General features: G+C 39.3%; 1 protein-coding gene across 3 annotated transcripts in view; it reads left to right on the top strand.

The window, feature by feature from the left end:
- The window catches only part of TMTC3 (transmembrane O-mannosyltransferase targeting cadherins 3), a 43,652-nt gene extending 28,875 nt beyond the window's left edge, over nt 1–14,777 (top strand). For all 3 annotated transcript variants that reach the window (XM_007059210.4, XM_043546539.1, XM_043546538.1), the window contains 6 exons: nt 4,102–4,222; nt 5,814–5,925; nt 8,727–8,830; nt 9,656–9,825; nt 10,439–10,665; nt 12,609–14,777. In XM_007059210.4, the coding sequence (XP_007059272.2) occupies nt 4,102–4,222; nt 5,814–5,925; nt 8,727–8,830; nt 9,656–9,825; nt 10,439–10,665; nt 12,609–13,426 (1,552 nt within the window). In that variant the 3' untranslated portion in view covers nt 13,427–14,777. The remainder of the gene's footprint in view (nt 1–4,101; nt 4,223–5,813; nt 5,926–8,726; nt 8,831–9,655; nt 9,826–10,438; nt 10,666–12,608) is intronic.
- Nucleotides 14,778–18,545: the final 3,768 nt, after the last annotated feature.

The following is an 18,545-nucleotide window of genomic DNA, read 5'->3' as shown; positions in this document are numbered from 1 at the left end:
CAGGTTGCCACTTGAACAAGGACTGCCAGTCAGGATTAATTTTTGGCAGTTTCGTGATGCGAACAGATGTCCACAAGGGACTTGGGAGGAGGTCCTCAAATATATTGTCAGGCTGTACTAGAAGGACAGGAGTGGTTTAATTAGGCCACAACTTCATTATTAACTGTCTGGGAGTACCTGGCAGATAAGTGTACAGCGTAGGTAACTCCATGATCATTTCAGTATCTACCAGGGGGCTTCTGTCAGTCTCCCCACCTTTTCCATCCTGGTCCCCAGCCAACCATCCCCCTATTCCCTGGAACAAGGGTTTAGGTGGGGCTATAATGGGGGGGTTGGTGCCCTGCTGTACCAGTTATAGGAGCCCAAACCCTCCCGATTTCTACTCTTTTAACAAATGCCTTCTTTAAATCCTTTACCAAACTATCTGATCACTGTATCCTTTGCCTATGGAGTATCTGCACTGGACATCCACCCCACAGAATTGAGTTGCAACCTCATAGACTAATGCCTGTTCCTTGCTTACCCCAAATAAGCTTCCCTTTCCTCCCTCGCCCCCCTTCCCCCCCCCCCCCCCCCCCCCCCCCCCCCCCCCCCCCCCGAACCCATTACTTTGCCTCGGTCAGTCTGGCAGTGAGGAGGAAATTTCTTCCCAGCCCCCTGAAAAAGCAGCACCTATCGTGGGAGCTCACAGTGGATCATGACCAAACCTAGTATTTCACCACTTTCAAGGGTGGGTGCTGCTTCGGTTGGTCCAGAGGGCTTCCCCAACCCAGCTTCTACCTATGTACTCTCCCCCATCTTCTGGTCACCGGGGGCAGAGACAAGTTAGGATCCTCACACTGATCTGCTCTGCAGCTACAGCAACATCCTTGCCACTTCCCCACCAAGCCAGACCATGTACCCCGGCCCTCCCCGCTTAAGATGCGGTGCAGTAATTTTAACTAGTATTCAAAATGTTATTTGGACCTATAATGTCATTGCTTTAAAATGTGGTGTTCATTTGGCTCTTGTAGATTCTTGCAATGAGAGAGCCGTGAAATTCAACCTTTCTGCTATTTTTAGGTGGTAATGAGTCTTTTGTTTGAAAACAAATTTTGAATAGGGAGAAACATATTTACTCACCTGCTTATGTTGAAATCTGTCCTTTTTTTCTATTAAAAAATGATCACCAGTCAGAGGAACCAATGACATCTTGAAAACTGTCTCAGATTAAGGGCCTGTATGTAATTTTAAAATTACTTTTGTTTTAAATATACTTCTTGAACTAAAACTTGAAGGTAAAAGAAGCTACTTTTGTTGGTTTATGTGTAGGATGAACATAGATCCCATACCATTATCACAGATGCTTTCAAAATGTTGTTCTGCCTTGTGGTAGTGTCTTGCTTTTAAAGTGTCTGCACTGTACATATGCAAATATGAAAGGCTAATGTACTTAATCCCATTGCATCACTTAATATTACAGGTTCAAATATTGTGAAGCAATCGTGGAATTCATATCACCACCTTCACAGAAGAGTATTTGGGTTTCTTTGAAATTTCCCTGATTAATTCGCAATCCTTTATCCTGAGCACTTTATTAGCTTTTAATATTTCTAATTCTTTGTGCCTTTGCACATCTGAATTGAAAAGATATTTTACAGTTGTTTAAGTGTAGAATAATTGGGTTAAAATTTGTTTTGAGATTGAATTTGGAAACTGAATCAAATGTTAAGAAAGGAAGGTAGTCCTTACCTCCCTCTTTCTCCTGATCCACAAATTGTAAGCTCGAAGGATTTGACTTGTGTAATTAAGTTTCTATAATGTATTGGTAAAAAGCAAATTGGGAGTGTCTTTCAGGTGATAGCAGAATTTACAGTGCAGGTAGGCTTTCATCTTGTAACCTGAGGGGTGCTTTCAACAGAGTGTATGGTTCACTACTGAGCATTTCTTCATGATTTTTATATTCTCTGTGATTTACCTTTTTCCAAAGGGTGTTAGTGTCAATAATTGTTTTTTTCTTTAATAAAAATTTTTAAAAAATAAAAAGTTTCTTTGAAACCAAATATTTTCTATTGCAGTGCAAAATTCTTTATTTCAAGTTACATGCTAATGTTGCTGCTAAGTAGACCTCGCCTTTCTAAGCCTAATAATTAGTCCCATCTGTTTTTAGATAAAAGAAACACAAATGTTTAATTTTGTTTTCCTTAGCATTGCTATACACTTTCTAAAGATTACACACAAAGAAATGTAAATTAAGAATTTGTTCTAAGGAGAATATGTTCAAACTTGACTTATACTTTATTTAAAGGACAAATATTGTCACCTGTGTATATTGAACTGCATAGTTTATATAATGTACATATAAAATATATTTCAGTTTGCTGTATATTTAAAAATGTTGATTACTGATTTAGTTTTATGAGATGCAGAGCTAAGGATGGACAGTGGCAGCTTCTGTGTACAGGGCCACCCTATAGGAGACATTGCACAAACTCCCAGTCTCACTTTCACAGCCCTAGGACTACAGTGATATGAGAGCAAATGCCCTATAAATGGACATGAGATTTCCTGCTGTCTGATACCTGCCATCTGTAGAGCCTTTCCCCTGCCCCCTGGACATTATGTTCATAGGAAGGTCTCAGGTGTCCCTGGACCGTTCGCACAGGCACCTAGAGGGTCTTGCGTAAAGAGAGAGGCCCCATTGTCTCAGGAAGGTGTGGGAATAGCATTAGTTCTCTTTTTGAAAAGAGAACTAATGATGTCTTGGTAAAGGGGCAAGGATTGATTATATAAATAAGGCATGTGCCAATTGCCATAGTTTTCTGGCCTGTCTTCCTCATAGGTCTGCACAATATCTAAAACATTTTAAATGCTACTGTAGTATAAAAAAGACCTTTGTTTTCATCATGCCCCCTAGGGAAGCAGTAGTCCCTCACTCTTATTCCAAAAATACAGCACACAGGGAACAATTATCATAGAACATACAATATAAGAAACAATTGACAACGAGCCACTGCAAGTTGTTTACATTTACATGGTTGCATAAGAGAAGCATTTTAAAGCTTTCTTAAAACCAAACAATTTTTAAATGTATTTACCAGAAGGTTACTGTGTCCTTACTAGTTTTTTCCCAGTGGATGGATTAGGATTTGGGGTCCAAATGATCAGGCTGCTACCATATTTTCTATATCTGTCTCAGATAAATCAAGTAGCACCCCCCAAAACACCCAGTCTGGATAGAAAATAAACTCTAGAAAAAGAAGTTTCATCATTTCAGGCCAAAAGTGACCACTGTGGTCATCTAATCTGGCCTCCTGTATGACACGGGCCTTAGAACGTCAAAATACATCCTTGTTGATGAAGTTGTATTGAGGAACAGGCTGGTCACCTAATGCTGAATTTTCCTCATTATTTTCAGTTTTTAAAACTGATTTAAAAAGAGCTAAAGATACATTAAAACTTTCTTCCGTTTAAGAAATTGTAGTGGCCACAGGCTGTTATGTGATTGTGAATAGATAAGTTGGTCCAGGAGACAACCTCTCCACTAAGATGATGTCCAAACTATGTAAAAGTTAGAGAAATTGTGCATTAAAAAGCTTGTATAGGATGGTCCTGTATTAGACAAAGATAATTGAATAGATCACCTAGTAGGCATTCTCAATATCTGCTTTTTAAAATACTTAAATAACTTTTTCATTTGACTTCAGGATCCCATTCATTGCCTTAATTTTGAATTGGACTTTTGAGTTTGTCATATGTAAGGACCTCCCACTTTCTTATTTTAGTTTTAGAAAAGTGTTGTGGATTATTGTAATAAACTTATTTATCAAATGGACATTGTGACATTATAATTGATACAGTAAATAACAAAAGTTTGAGGCTAAATATTCTGTTCCTCAAAGTTCAGAGTTTAAATTAGTTGCTAGTGTTCAGTTGGAATAAATTACAATATCAATTGCAAAATGTTCCCTTTTCTTGCTTTAACTCTCCAATGAGTAACAATTATACCTACTCTCTGGAAGGAGGTAAAATATCCCCCTTAGCATAATATTGAAATAGTGTAGTGGTCCAGTATTTTTACACCTCTGGTTTTAATTTGGTTTTGGTTTTTTTGTTTAACAGTGTGCTGAGAAAGCTGTCCTTGGTTTGTCTGTCTGTAGTGCTATTCACTCATGCCTTAAAAACACTGCACAGAAACTGGGATTGGGAATCAGAATACACCTTATTTATGTCAGCTTTAAAGGTACAGTATTATGTTTCAAAGTGGCGTAGGGCAAGTAGATAATGGATAATTGGCTGCACTGAAAGGACAGGAGACGCTAGATGTGGTTTAATTAAGCCGCAGTTTTATGCTTAAATGTCTGGGAGTACCCGGCAGATAAAAATGTTCAGTTCTGGTAATTCCATAATTGTTTCAATAAATATACCCGGTGGGCTTCCATCAGCCCTCCCCCTTACCCATCCTGGTCCTCAGCCAACCTGCTGATCGGACCTTGCCATCCCCCACCTCAAATGAGGATTAAGGGGGGAGGGCTATAAAGAAGAGGGGATTGGGTCCCTGCCATTCCAGTCATAGGAGCCACAACCCTCCCCCCGTATTTCTGCTCCTTTAAAGACGACTATGTTTAAATCCTTTGCCATTTCTGATCACTATCCATTCCATGTGGAGTACCTGCACTGGACATCCACCCCACATTTACATAATTAGTTGCAATATCATAGCCTAACTCTCATTTCATGTTTGCCCCAATTAAGCTCCCATGAACCTGCTGTGGGGGAGGTGGAAATAAAAAACCGTTCTCTTTGGCCAATCTGGTGGTGAGTGAAAAATTCCTTCCCAACCCTTAAATAAAGAAGCAACTAGTGCAATGCCCACAGTGGATTCTGACAAACCTCCATATTTCACCACTTATGTTGGAGCAAGGGTGGGCACTGCTCTGTCTGGTCCAGGTAAAACAGGGCTTTTCCTGCCCTGGCATGGACCTATATAATTCCCCCTCTCTTTCGGTCACTTGGAGTTAGGATGGGTCAGTGTCCCAACACTGGCCTGGTGTGCAGCTGCAGCAGAAAATCATTCCCTGGCTCTCTAGTCCTTAAAAGGGCACACACCATTTTCCAGCAAGCCAGACAATGGCCCCCCACTACTTACTGTGCAGTGGGACCTTTTTAGCCAGTTTCTTCAAAATTCTAAGTGCAGCTGAGCAAGATAATATTGGAGAATTGCAGTGTTTGGTTTACAAGTTATGTTACATCATGGCAATCCTTATGCCCAAATAATTGCTTCTGAGAATGTTTTAAAACCAGTGTGTCATCTCACATTGGAATTAATGTGCAAAAAAAAAATAAGGTATTGGGGCTTTTTCTTGATTGTGAGTAAGCACAATAAGCACACTTTTGAAGGTGTTGTAGAGCATGGTTGATCATTTGGATGAACCCACAGATGCATTTATTCTATTGAGGACCAAATCTCTGAAAAATGTGAGCCCCAAAAATAAGCCATCTTTGAATTAAAGGTGAGATGGAGGAGTCTGTTTACTCTTGGATGCCCATTCCCCTTTAAGAATTGTAATACAGATTGGATGGGTTTTGGACTTTTATAAGGATTGAATTTGACAGAGCCTGGTAAATAAAACAGATCCTGGGCAACAAGTTTACTTTACTTGCTGTAATTCTCCCAATCTGTGATTTGATATTCTTTTTACATAGTAGTTTCATGGAATTTATGTAACTTTCTAAATTATTTGCTTTGCTTCTTTAAATGTATTCAGTATAGTTAAAAGCACTCTAAGTGATATATACTTGAAATTTAATATCTGTATGCCTTCCATATTCAGGTAAATAAGAACAATGCCAAACTGTGGAATAATGTGGGTCATGCTCTAGAAAATGAAAAGAACTTTGAAAGAGCTTTGAAATTCTTCATACAGGCCACACAAGTGCAACCAGGTAAAAGTTATCGATGAGTTTCATTTACTCAGGTGCATTCAGTGGTGTTGATGATTTCTTCTTAATAATTTGATACTTTAAGGGAATCTCTCTTTTTGTAGTTTATTCTAAGTGCACTCTTTCAAGAAATTACTTCTGCATTAATTATGTTTGTTTCCGTAAGTGAACTTTAAATCATGTAATATATTTAGTGGGTTGACTATAGCGAGATTATTCTCTGTAAGAAATGTGGACAAAATATTATCTTATTGTAAACTTTTCTGAGTGAAGTTTTGTGGATCTACAGAAATGCAGGGTTTTTAATCTCTTAAAAGGAATACAGTCTAAGTTGTAACAGAGGTTAATGAAGCTTAAGTACATAAGCAATATTAATACTAAATAAATATTCCTTATACTTTATGTATTGTTAATACTGTATTGACACAAAGGATGCAGGTAATACTGTTATATTTTTTTAGTTTTCAAACCTATCTGAAAGGAAAAAGTAAATAACTTACAGTTTAACATGCATATCATATTTGTGGAGCACTACACACAAAATTTGGTGTGCTTTTTGACATTCTATACAATGCACAGTACATGTTTTATTATGTAGGAGTTGTGGTTTTGGAGTGCATTATAATTAATTGTATGGTTGGGTGTTTTGTTTTGATTATTTTTTTTCGATGCAGTTACAGCTGTTAACAGGGTGTTAGCTGTTTAAAAACAAAGGGGAGAGAGTGAAAAAGGATTATTGTCACCCAAGGTTCTTTGCACTTAAACTGCCATGGTGAGAGAAAAATTGCTAACCAAAAACCCTTATGATCATTTAGCTTTTGTATGCCACATTCTTTCTGTTTTAGTGGTTTGTTTGTGGTTTTGTAGTCTCAAAATGACTTCAAACCGCTAGTACTATTACTGTTTTCAAAAAGCTTTAGAAATAATTGTTTTGCTTTGATGTTTCATCTTGCCATTACTCAATTATGAATTAACCTTTTAAGTGCTGTGTATTAAACTATGGGGTCACAAAACTGTTATAGATTGCACTCACTTCCTTTGTCAATAAAGATATCTGAGATTAATATGTTCAAATAACTGTGTAAATTTAGCCAAAAGAAAGGAAAACAGAAATTTTCTAAAGAGAATTGGAAGTCATTTCTGGCTTCTTGAAAGGTAACTTTGAAGAGTGGTTTTGTATTTTAGTGAGGTGGTTAGTATTCAGATCCATTTGCTGCTCTTATCAGACTTTGTCTTCTCCATCATGTAGGGTTTATTTGATTACTTCCTCTGCCTTATTCTGTAAAGAAGACATAAAAAGCTCCATTGGGTTCTGTTTTGGGATGTCAGTGCTTTAAGCCCAAAGGGTATTTTGTTTGATTCAAGACGAGCACGTAAGGTCTGCCTTCGTCTGTAAAAGAACTTTGTAAAAATGCTTATAATCTGGTCTTTGAAAAGTCTCTCACTAGAAAGTCATATAAAAACATTGATCCATGTGAGCCGATTTGTCATCCTCTTGTCAATTCTACTTGAACTGATCTGCTGGATAGCCACGTAGAAAGTACTGCAGTCGTTCACCTCAGATTCTTTCCTAGATAATGTTCTCACATATGGAATCAAAATGTATGGGATGATGTAGAAAGTATGCTTAGAACAATCTTGTTCAGTGTTCTAACATCAGCTTCTGAACATTGAGTGCTTTAGCCAAGAATCGATTTTTACCGAGTTTGAAAACCCTAAAAGGGATCTACTGAGTTCTTATGAATAAATAACCTTGACACAATTCTGCTTATAATGTTTTCCTGTGTTACTTTTTCTTTTGTATATTGTGACACAGCAGGGCAAAGGAACAGTGGGAGAGGGGAGATATATAAGCTCTAGGCTAATTAAGGCATGGTTCTCTGTACTCTAGGGAAGATTACTACAGGTTCATTGGAGCACCTGTAGCCAATTTAAGGCCCTGTCAGGAACCTAATAAAAAACCCCTGCTTCAGGCAGACAGTGTGTAGCGAGGACGGAGAGAGGACTGGAGTTGGGAGGTGTGTTGCTGAGAATTGAAAGACCAGAGAACTGGAGGAAGGGAAACCCTTCCCCAGCGTCAAGGACTGAGGGTAACCCTGCCCAAGGTGGAAGAGGGTAAGAAACCCACAGGGGTTGAGAGAGGCTGAGGCTCAGAGTGAGGAGCAAACCCAGACCTCTCCCCCACTTCCCTCCTCTACCACCTATCCAGACAACTAGTGGGGCCCTGGGTGCCCCAAGAACAGGGTCAAGGGGTGGCGTCCTAGCCCCTCTGCCAAGAAAAGCACGGGACCTGCCGTACCAACATCAGCCGTTTTGTCACAATATCCATGTCTTTATAAAAGAGAAACTCTTAATTTTTATCTCCTGCTTACTCTAAACCTAAAGTCATAATTTTTATATAATTCTTATGCAGTGTAACTTGTCCCTGTGCAGAGGCTTGTACACCATTTTGGTTCATCCACAGTTAGTTATTGTGAAGACTTTTCTTTTATTGTCACAAACAGAACTGTGATTTCAGGTGAGAAGTGTCAGGAAAAGTTAGAACTCTTCAGCCATCAGATGTATTTCAATAAAAAATTCCTTCTTTAATAAAAGGAGAAAGGGGAAGATCCACAAGAAGTGTAACCAAAATCCAATTCATTTAGAATATTTTATCACTTTTCCAGCAGGCATCAATGACTCCTTAATATTCCTTTGGCTTACATTTATAATGGAGGCATTAATATTTAATATTCATGAGGCATAGATTTTTAAAGACACTTACTTATATGAGACATGAATGGTATATCAAATTTTTTTTTAAGATGATATTGGTGCCCACATGAATGTAGGAAGAACTTATAAAAATTTAAACAAAACCAAAGAAGCGGAAGAATCATACATGATTGCTAAATCACTGATGCCACAGGTAAGTAGTAATGTTTTTTAACTACCATCCTTTGAAATCTTTCTAGGTATGTCTACAGTTATGATGGTCTGTAGAGTACTGATGCTGCATACCCAGCTAGCGTGAGTAGGGCCCTACCAAATTCACGGCCTATTCTGGTCAATTTCACAACCAGAGGGATTTAAAATTGGTCAATTTCAGATGTTTACATCTGAAATTTCAGGGTGTTGTAACTGTGGGGGTCTCAAACTCAGAAGAAGCCCCAAGGAAGAAGCCCTAACTGGGTCACCCTGAGCCCCAGCAGGAGCCCTAGGGGAAGAAGCCCTGAGCCTGGGTGCGTTGAGCCCCGATTTCAGTTGCAGGGCTGAAGCCTCAAGCCCAGACTGCCCTGAGCCCCGGCTGGGGGCTGGAAGTCCCAGTCCCGGGCTGCCTTGGCTGGGGTAGGGGAGAGGCCCTGAGCCTGGGCTACCCTGGCTGCAGCCGGCAGGAGCGGAAGCCCCCAACCCCAGGAGCCACTGGCGGAAGAAGCCCCGAGCTCGGTGCCCAGCACCATGGTAGGAGTCCCGAGGTATGGCTTTTTTTTTTTTTTTAAATAAGCTTCTTGGCATATCAAATTGCACTCTCCTGTTTTTTTTTTTTGAAGGGAAGGGATTTATGATGTTTTAGAATGTATATTATCAGTGCTAACATGGCATTGTAAGTTCAAGTTGTTATATATCCTATGTTACCTTGATGATAAAAGAAGTTTGGAAAGCAGCTTCATGCATTTAACTATATGCGTTCTTTCTGATTTTGTTTTTAGCTTTCCACTGGTTTATTTTTTATTTATTTATTTTTTTTGGCCAGATTATCCCAGGTAAAAAATACGCAGCACGAGTTGCTCCTAACCATCTAAATGTATATATAAATCTTGCAAACTTGATTCGGGCAAACGAATCTCGCCTTGAAGAAGCAGATCAGTTGTATCGACAAGCAATTAGTATGAGGCCAGATTTCAAACAGGCTTACATTAGCAGGTATTTTTGTTGATTTGGGGAGATTGTTTATTCTTCAAAATATACTAAAGTTTTGTTTAATATTACAGAACGCCAATAAACAACTTAATTTATTTACTCTATAAGGGAATTAGTTTTGAACTGTTTATTTAAGAATAGGGGGAAAAAATCTGTCAGTTTACATTTGAAAACAAGATACAGTTTTGTTGGTTGTAGTCAAATATCATAATTCGTTCCCAGTTTATGAACTTCTACTACTGGTAATTTGCCCCCAAGCTTGTTCTACGTTGTAACTTCATATGTGAGTATAAACCATCCTGCTTTAAAGAATGCTTACTCACAACATTCTTTTCATATCCTCTGGGGTTGGGGCTCCAAACTACAGCCTGTTCAAATGGACAGTACAGCAAGCTCTGCCCTAAATTCCTGTGTCTGCAGTGCGGCCTTTTTAAAGCCTGCTGACTAGGTCTTAATAGGATTTCATATAAAATGATCTGATTATTTAAAGTTTTCTTTACTTCTGCACCACAGCCCTCAAATTTAGGGAAACAAACTGTTAATAACTTTTTATTGTAAAATATATGTGTATGTTTCTTCGGCATGAAAGTTAAACAGAAATTTGGTTCCTCGACAGGGGTGAATTACTTTTAAAAATGAATAAGCCTGTGAAAGCGAAGGAAGCTTATCTTAGAGCCCTGGAATTGGACAGAACCAATGCAGACCTGTGGTACAACTTGGCAATTGTTTACATTGAACTAAAAGATCCAACAGAAGCCCTGAAGAACTTCAACCGGGCGTTAGAACTTAATCCTAAACATAAACTGGCATTGTTCAATTCTGCGCTACTCATGCAAGAATCTGGTATGTTGGTTTGCCTAAAACATCTACTCTATATTTGTATTTGGGAGAGAAGGTAGGGGCAGGTACTTGGTGGTGTGGGTGTTGTTTAAGGGTCCCAGACACCATTTAACCCTTCCTTGGGGGAGGGATAGATCAGTGGTTTGAGCATTGGCCTGCTAAACCCAGGGTTGTGAGTTTAATCCTTGAGGGGGCCATTTAGGGATCTGTGGCAAAAATTGGAGATTGGTCCTGCTTTGAGCAGGGGGTTGGACTAGATGACCTCCTGAAGTCCCTTCCAACCCTGATATTCTATGATTCTATGATTTACACACACTGTGATTAAGCTTCTAATGATGTCTGACTTGTCATCTTTAGAAAACAGTCACATTCTGTTTTTCTCAAGAACTGCAATTTCCTCTCATCATTGCCCCTCTAGGCTTTTCTAGACCCTATGAAACTTCTTTAGTTTTACCAAGGTTTTACTTGTGCATGTAACCCATCTGATGTTTGTGCTTGTTTTTAAGTCTGCATTATTTTTCTTATTTTTAAGGTACCTTCTTATGCATATAGAGCAGGGGTGGCCAAGTTTATTGACCCTCTGAGCCACATATGATGATTTTCATAACCTCAAGAGCCAAGCGCACCTGCCAGGGCTCAGGGCTTCAGCCCCTGTAGGACTCACCTGCTGGGGCTTTTGGCTTCTGCCTGCAGCAGGGTGGTGTGGCTTGAGGCTTCTTCCCCATGGGCCTCCCAGAAGCCACGAGCTCCCCTCCCTGCCAGTCTGTTAGGCATGTGGGGGACATGGTGAGCTCCGGGAGCTGCACTTTGACTGTAAAAGAGCTGCATGTGGCTCACTAGCCACAGTTTGGCCACCCCTGGTATAGAGCATACATAAAATCCTTGTCTCTAACCAGTTTCCCAAAATGCTTGTAAATGTTGACAACTATTTCACATACATTTATCTATTCTTCACTGACTAAAAGTTTCCATTGACTTCATTGGGCTTTAAAGCTGATGTTAAAGAATACCTGCCTCTTTCTATATGTTGCCTTGTAATGTCAGTGGCTAATGTAAATCTACATCAGTGTTCACTTATTTTGCTTAATTTCTAGTAGAAGTTTTTGAAAAGTATGGTTACATAAACCCTGTATATGCACATTGGCAGTTACTAAGATTATGTGGCAAAAGTAACTAGTTACAAATTTACTTTTTACTGTGGAGAAAAGAAGAGTGAACTGCCTCTTAATAGGCATAGTGTGTATTCTACATAAAGTTGAGCAAAATCCCATGCTAAAATATATGTAGTGGAGTGTCATAAAACGGTGCAATGAGCGGTTAGTTTGTTTTCACCATAACCTGATCAGACGGCAACCTCTTTGCAGTGTGTGCTCCAGTATTTAAGCAAAAATCATACCTGACAAAATTTGAAACACAAGAACTTTAAAAGGTCTAAAATAGATTACATGGGCTGTCTGTAATTGTGGAAGATTCTATGATCTTGGATTTGATATGCTGTTGGAAGATATTTTAGCTTGGCTTTGAGGTCAGACATGATGATCTAATTGTCCCTCCCAGCCTTAAAATCTGTTCTTTAACAGTAAAATGAGGTCCTTTCACTCTGATTGCCTTTGCAAGAGCTATTTGTCTGAATTGACCTTTTCTCCTCATTCTGTTTGCTCACATCTTCTCAGACTTGTAGAGATCCCATTATTTGGATCTATCATATCAAAACTAAATCTTCTTCTTCAACAGGGAAGAGCACTATGATATGTTTATATCTTTTATAGCCTTCAAAGATATTAAGTAGCATTTGAGACCGCGCCATTTCTGCAGCTTTATTTAATGCTAAGCATATATAATATTAAAGAATGTTACTTTTTAGTTTAGGGATTATGTTAACATTTTTCAGGGCTATTCTGAAAATGTTTGCAAAAATATGTGTAATATATTTTCTGTCACTTTAGGTGACCCTACACTTAGACCTGAAGCCAAGAAAAGGCTGTTAAGTTATGTGAAAGAGGAAGCACAAGATGCAAATGGCTACTTCAACTTGGGTATGCTGGCGATGGATGACAAAAGAGATGCTGAAGCAGAGTCTTGGATGAAGAAAGCCATAAGGTTACAACCAGGCTTCCGAAGCGCTTTGTTTAATTTGGCACTGCTTTATTCTCAGACTGCAAAAGAGCTGATGGCTTTGCCAGTCCTGGAAGAGTTACTGAGATATTATCCTGATCATACCAAAGGTCTGATTTTAAAGGGAGACATCTTAATGAACCAAAAGAAAGATATAAGTGGAGCTAAAAAGTGTTTTGAAAAAATCCTGGAAATGGATCCTAACAATGTACAAGGAAAACATAATCTTTGTGTAGTTTATTTTGAGGAACGAGACTTAATAAAAGCAGAAAAATGTCTTGTTGAGACATTAGCATTAGCACCGCATGAGGAATATATTCAACGGCATTTAAATATAGTCAGAAGTAAAATTTCATTGCTTGGTGCTGCAGAACAGTCAACATTTCCAGCAGATGGGACTGCAGCTGTGGGGGAAAAAAAAATTCCATTTGAAAACTTGAAAGAAGTAAAAAATGAACAGAAAACCACCCAGACATTGAATAGTAACATTAACAAAGGACAGTCAAATAGCAAGAAACGAACAGGCAAAAATAACACAGACAAAGAGACTAAAAAAAATCTACAAAAGAAATCAAAGACATTGAAAAAAAAAAGAGTTGCTGCTTTGAAAAGACTAGAAGAGATCGAACGGATTTTAAATGGTGAATAGCCTTTATCATGTCACAATAGAGCAGGGGGAGGACGCAACTTTTAATTATTGCATAATGTTTGATCAAACTGGAAATTAGACTGGTGCTTTGAAAGTGGAAAGAATATTGACAGCATATCATTTAACAAGCAGAAGAGGGCTGCTTTACAACACAGAGTATAATCTGTCGAGAAACCTGTAACATTTAATCAAGTTTTTTTTTTGAGTTGGGGGTTGAGTATGAGAAGAAAACATGGATCTTCTAATGGTGAAGAATGGCACTCTAACACTAAAATACTGGTGGCCAGAGAGACCCTGTAACAGTATTCTCAAGGAAGCATAAAAAAATCTCAATGGAGAGTTAATGGGGTAACCCAGATACATTGCAGCTTGATTCTGTATGATTCTATTTTTATTAACTTTTTCTAAATTTCAGTATGTGTCAGCCATTGAAATCTTTCTAGATCTTCACTATGCAGTAAACTTTTATTTGCATTACTAGTGTTCCAGAGCTTAACAAAGAATAAACAACACGCACTGTCACCAGTGGTATTTTTAAGGTAATTTTTTTCAAACAATATACACTGATGAAACAACACTCTAAAATAATAAATGCAACTGTTTTCTAAATATGGGATGACACAATAATGTTTTAATTGTTCTTCATTTACTATAAAAATAATTTGTACTATTTTATCTAACTGATAAATAGAAATCCTGTGGTGCTCTCATGACATTTTACTGTGGTTTTTCCTTTTGAAAAAAATGCATATGCATCTTTCTCTACTACCAGTCACCAAGTTGTAAAAAATCATTGTACATCAAACCTTTGGGGGGGGGTTGGTTCATTTGCTCCTAAGTTCACTGGACACTGACAAATGCATCTCAGTAACTAGTATGCTGTGCAGTGGTCCATGGAGCATTTGTATCAATTGATTCCATGGTGTAATAAATTATTCATTATGTATAGTAAACTGGCTTTATTATTTGCATTCATCGAACAGTATTTTAGTCTTGTGACTGTCAACATAAACTAATTATAAAAATGATTTACCTACTCTTTATGGCAGTGTTATAATAATTAAGCCACTAATTTCAGCACTGTTTAACATAAGGAAATGTACCTTCTGATTTACTTCCAAGCACCAAACTCCTCTATTGTTTGATATTTTGTCACCAAGTAAGCATGATTTTTTTTATTAAATATTTATTTTGACTACTGAATTTCTAAAAAGTTTCCGCTAACATGTCTGTCACAATGCACAAATGTAATTTCTCACATGAAACATTTTGTTTGATAATCTCAACATTGGTTTTTATCCTTGTGGTTATGCATATGTTTTTGTTTAAATATACCGTTGATTACCTAAAATTGCCTATTTGTCTTGCTTTACTGTAGATATGAAACATGAAAAGAATCATGAGAATCACAGTTTAATTCAATAACATTTTAATTGATACTGAAGTCTTGTTTCTTATGCAGAGTCTCCTTATTTATTTCAAATTATATTCACATTAGAGTGAGCTCAACAATAACCAACAAAAATAGCTCTTAAAAAATCTGGTTAGGAGTCCTCCTATTAGCTTAGTTTCAAGTAGCATAGATCTAACATGTCTGACTTAATTAAAACTAAATCAGTGAAAACAAAATCAGTAATTTTACAGGCTGAATTAAAAAAATATATATCCTAAATAAACATTTAGTTTGACAAATCATCTCTTATTTTATTAACATGTTATTTTAGCCTTTCATTTCAAACAAGGAAGGAAAACAATTCAGGAAGAAATTAATATTCACATTTAGATGGTGGACTCTAGATAAGATCACAAAGGCGACCCTGAACGTCCTCCTTCTGTACATAGTTAAAGGCACTCTGGTGCCTCCACTGCACTGTCTATACCACTAAATTCTCCTTCCTCACCCAAAAAAGACCTTGTGGAGGCTTCTCCTTGAAGTCCAGGGTTGATGCTTTAGGGAGATGAGAGAGATCAGTGTGGGGAGGGGTCAAAGTATACATATCTTCCATCTGGCTCCATGGAAATTTGGTGAAAAAGATACTGTGGGTTGGTTTTATCTCCCTCCTCCTTGTAATCCCACAGCTAAGGAAAGGATCACAGCTCTAACCAAGCCACAGCGGGTATACAAATACAGGGCTCCTCTGCAGCTCACCCAGGCTTTCCATGGGTCCTCAGGGATTTTCCAGGCTTGGAAGAGAGGGGTGTGGAAACCTCAGCCTTCTTTCCTTATGCTTTCTCCCTGTTCTCATGGGATTTTCCATGGGAGGAGATGATCTGGGCCATGACTGCCTTATCTAGTGTAACTATATTGCACCACATTTGCAGCAGGAAAATAACTTCTATAGGCCAGTTGATGTATAAAATCTAATATTATGTATATATTCGCTACATGAGAAACTTTTTCACTAAAGCCTTTTAGGAGGAGAGGAATTTTAGTGTGAACCTATCAGTAGCCAGTCTGCTTCCTGGCATTTTAGTTAGTCTTCAGATCAGGTTCTTTAGCTTCTGGTTAGGATCTTAGAAAGTCACCTGCACAGTCAATATCCTTTCTGTTACTGGGCTGACTTCTGCCTCAAGCAACAGAAGCAGAAATTTTGCTGTATCAGGACAATTATGTGTTAATCTCAAAATTAGTCTGGCATACTCATTCATCCTCTCCTGGAGGGCTCTCAAATGTTTTTGGGTGGGTCTCAGATGCCTCTTTGGTGCTACAGCAATTGTTTACTTGGAAAAGTAATAATCTGGAAAGTAGTCATATATTTGTTTTTTAAATGTGATTTAACAAGCTTAGAGACAAGGAAAGCAGCACCATGTGAACAGCCAGCCCTCTGCACACCACTATCAAGTGCTCTGTGGATCACAAATAGTCTGCTGATCTTAGTTTGAGAATCACTGTTTTATTCTCTTTCTAACTGACACAGTTATGGAACTGGCTGGTGATATGGAACTTCTTGTGGGTACTGACTTGAGGGTTGTCTGCCCTTTCCCTATTCACTTTACAAACAGCTCAGCCAATAACAAGCCTGAGACAAAAAAACATTAAACCCAAAGGTTTCAGAGTAGCAGCCGTGTTAGTCTGTATTAGCAAAAAGAAAAGGAGTACTTGGGGCACCTTAGAGACTTAACAAATTTATTTGAGCATAAGCTTTCGTGAGCTACAGCTCACTGTCAAGATTCCTTCCCCACTCTGAACTCTAGGTTACAGATGTGGGGACCTACATGAAAACCTCCTAAGCTTACTTTTACCAGCTTAGGTTAAAAATTCCGCAAGGTAAAAACTTACCTTTTGCCCTTGGACTTATCGCTGCCACCACCAAATGTCTAACAGGGATATAATTTGGAAAGAGCCTGTTTGGAAATGTCTTTCCCCCCCCCAAAATCCTCCCAAATCTTACACCCCCCCTTCCTGGGGAAGGTTTGATAAAAATCCTCACGAATTCGCATAGGTGACCACAGACCCAAACCCTTGGATCTTAAGAACAATGAAAAAGCATTCGGTTTCTTAAAAGAAGAATTTTAATTGAAGAAAAAGTAAAAGAATCACCTCTGTAAAATCAGAATGGTAAATACCTTACAGGGTAATCAGATTCAAAACATAGAGAATCCCTCTAGGCAAAACCTTAAGTTACAAAAAGACACAAAGACAGGAATCTCCATTCCATTCAGCACAGCTTATTTTCTCAGCCATTTAAAAAAATCAGAATTTAACGCATATCTAGCTAGATTACTTACTAAGTTCTAAGACTCCATTCCTGTTCTGTTGCCGACAAAAGCAACCACTGAATGCATCCGATGAAGTGAGCTGTAGCTCACGAAAGCTTATGCTCAAATAAATTGGTTAGTCTCTAAGGTGCCACAGGTACTCCTTTTCATTAAACCCAAAGTTAGGATATGTTCTATCTGCCCAACATCACTCATAGGCACATCAGAAAAGTAATTCTGCCTGACCGTCCATGACAATCAGGGTTCAGACACCCCAGGGGCAGGGCTAAATTAATTCTCCTGCAGGCCCAGGACTATTAGATTTGGTGGGGCCCCAGGGGTTTGGAGTGGGCTTAGGGCTGGGGCTCGGGGTGAGGATGAGGTTGAGGTACATCAGGAGGTTTGGAGTGCAGGAAGGGGCTCGGCTGGGACAGGGGGTTGAGGTGCAGGATCTGGGCGGGAGTTTAGGTGCAGGAGAGGGCTCCGGTCGGGAGGTGCTTACCTCAGTTGGCTCCTGCTTGGCAGCGCAGCAGGGCTGTGGCAGGATACCTGCCTGTTCCGGCTCCACATTACTCTGCTCCCCGAGGTGGTCGGCATGTCTGGTCTCCAGACAGAGGTGCCAGGCCACTCTGTGCAGTGCACGCAGCCCATGGCTGCAGGCACCACCGCCGCAGCTCCCATTGGCCGCAGCACCTGGCCAATGGGAGCTGGGGGTGGGGACAGGGGCAGAGTGCTGAGATTCCCTGAACGCCCCTCGCCTAGGGGCTGTAGGGGCACAACAGTGAGCCGGCACTCGCGGCTCCAGCCCTGGTGGGGAGTCGCTGAGGCTCGTGGACCGGTGTCCAGCCTACAGTGTGGAGACTTGCCACGGGCTGGATGAAAAGAATCAGAGGGCCATATGCAAGCCTGCGGATCCCCCCCTTAGCCCGAGCTCCTGGGCTGCAGCCCTTAAAGATTTCTTCCAGAGGATGCCTTTTTTTACCCTATCCTTCAAGGATTACATAGTCATTAATAAGTTGTGCCCTGGGTGTTTTGTAATTATTCTAGAGCAGCATAGCTACCCTTGTCTACGCTGAAGATATTTACAGAAACATTCCCACCAGTTATCTGAAACCAATGTTAGAATCAGTGCGAGCCCTAGTGTAGACAAGGCTCCTTCAACCAGACCTGATTTTACCATAATGTTAGCTAAACCTGTTGAAAAGAAGGCTTAACTAAGGGCAGGTCTGCACAGAGATTGTGTACAGTTATAACTAGGGGTGTAATTTTTTCTTACCAATATAGTTACACTGGTAAAACTCTAGTGTTTATGCAGTCATACCTGTATAAAGGTGTGATATAAGCACCTTTATGTAACTGCATCTACACTAGATGAATTGCACTGCTTTAATTATACCAGCATAGTTAGAGTGGTACATTT

Source organism: Chelonia mydas, chromosome 1 (genome assembly GCF_015237465.2).
Source record: "Chelonia mydas isolate rCheMyd1 chromosome 1, rCheMyd1.pri.v2, whole genome shotgun sequence".
In the NCBI taxonomy this organism is placed as follows: domain Eukaryota; kingdom Metazoa; phylum Chordata; order Testudines; family Cheloniidae; genus Chelonia; species Chelonia mydas.
The sequence above is the reverse complement of the archived record's forward strand: the minus strand, read 5'-3'. Positions and strand labels throughout refer to the sequence as shown.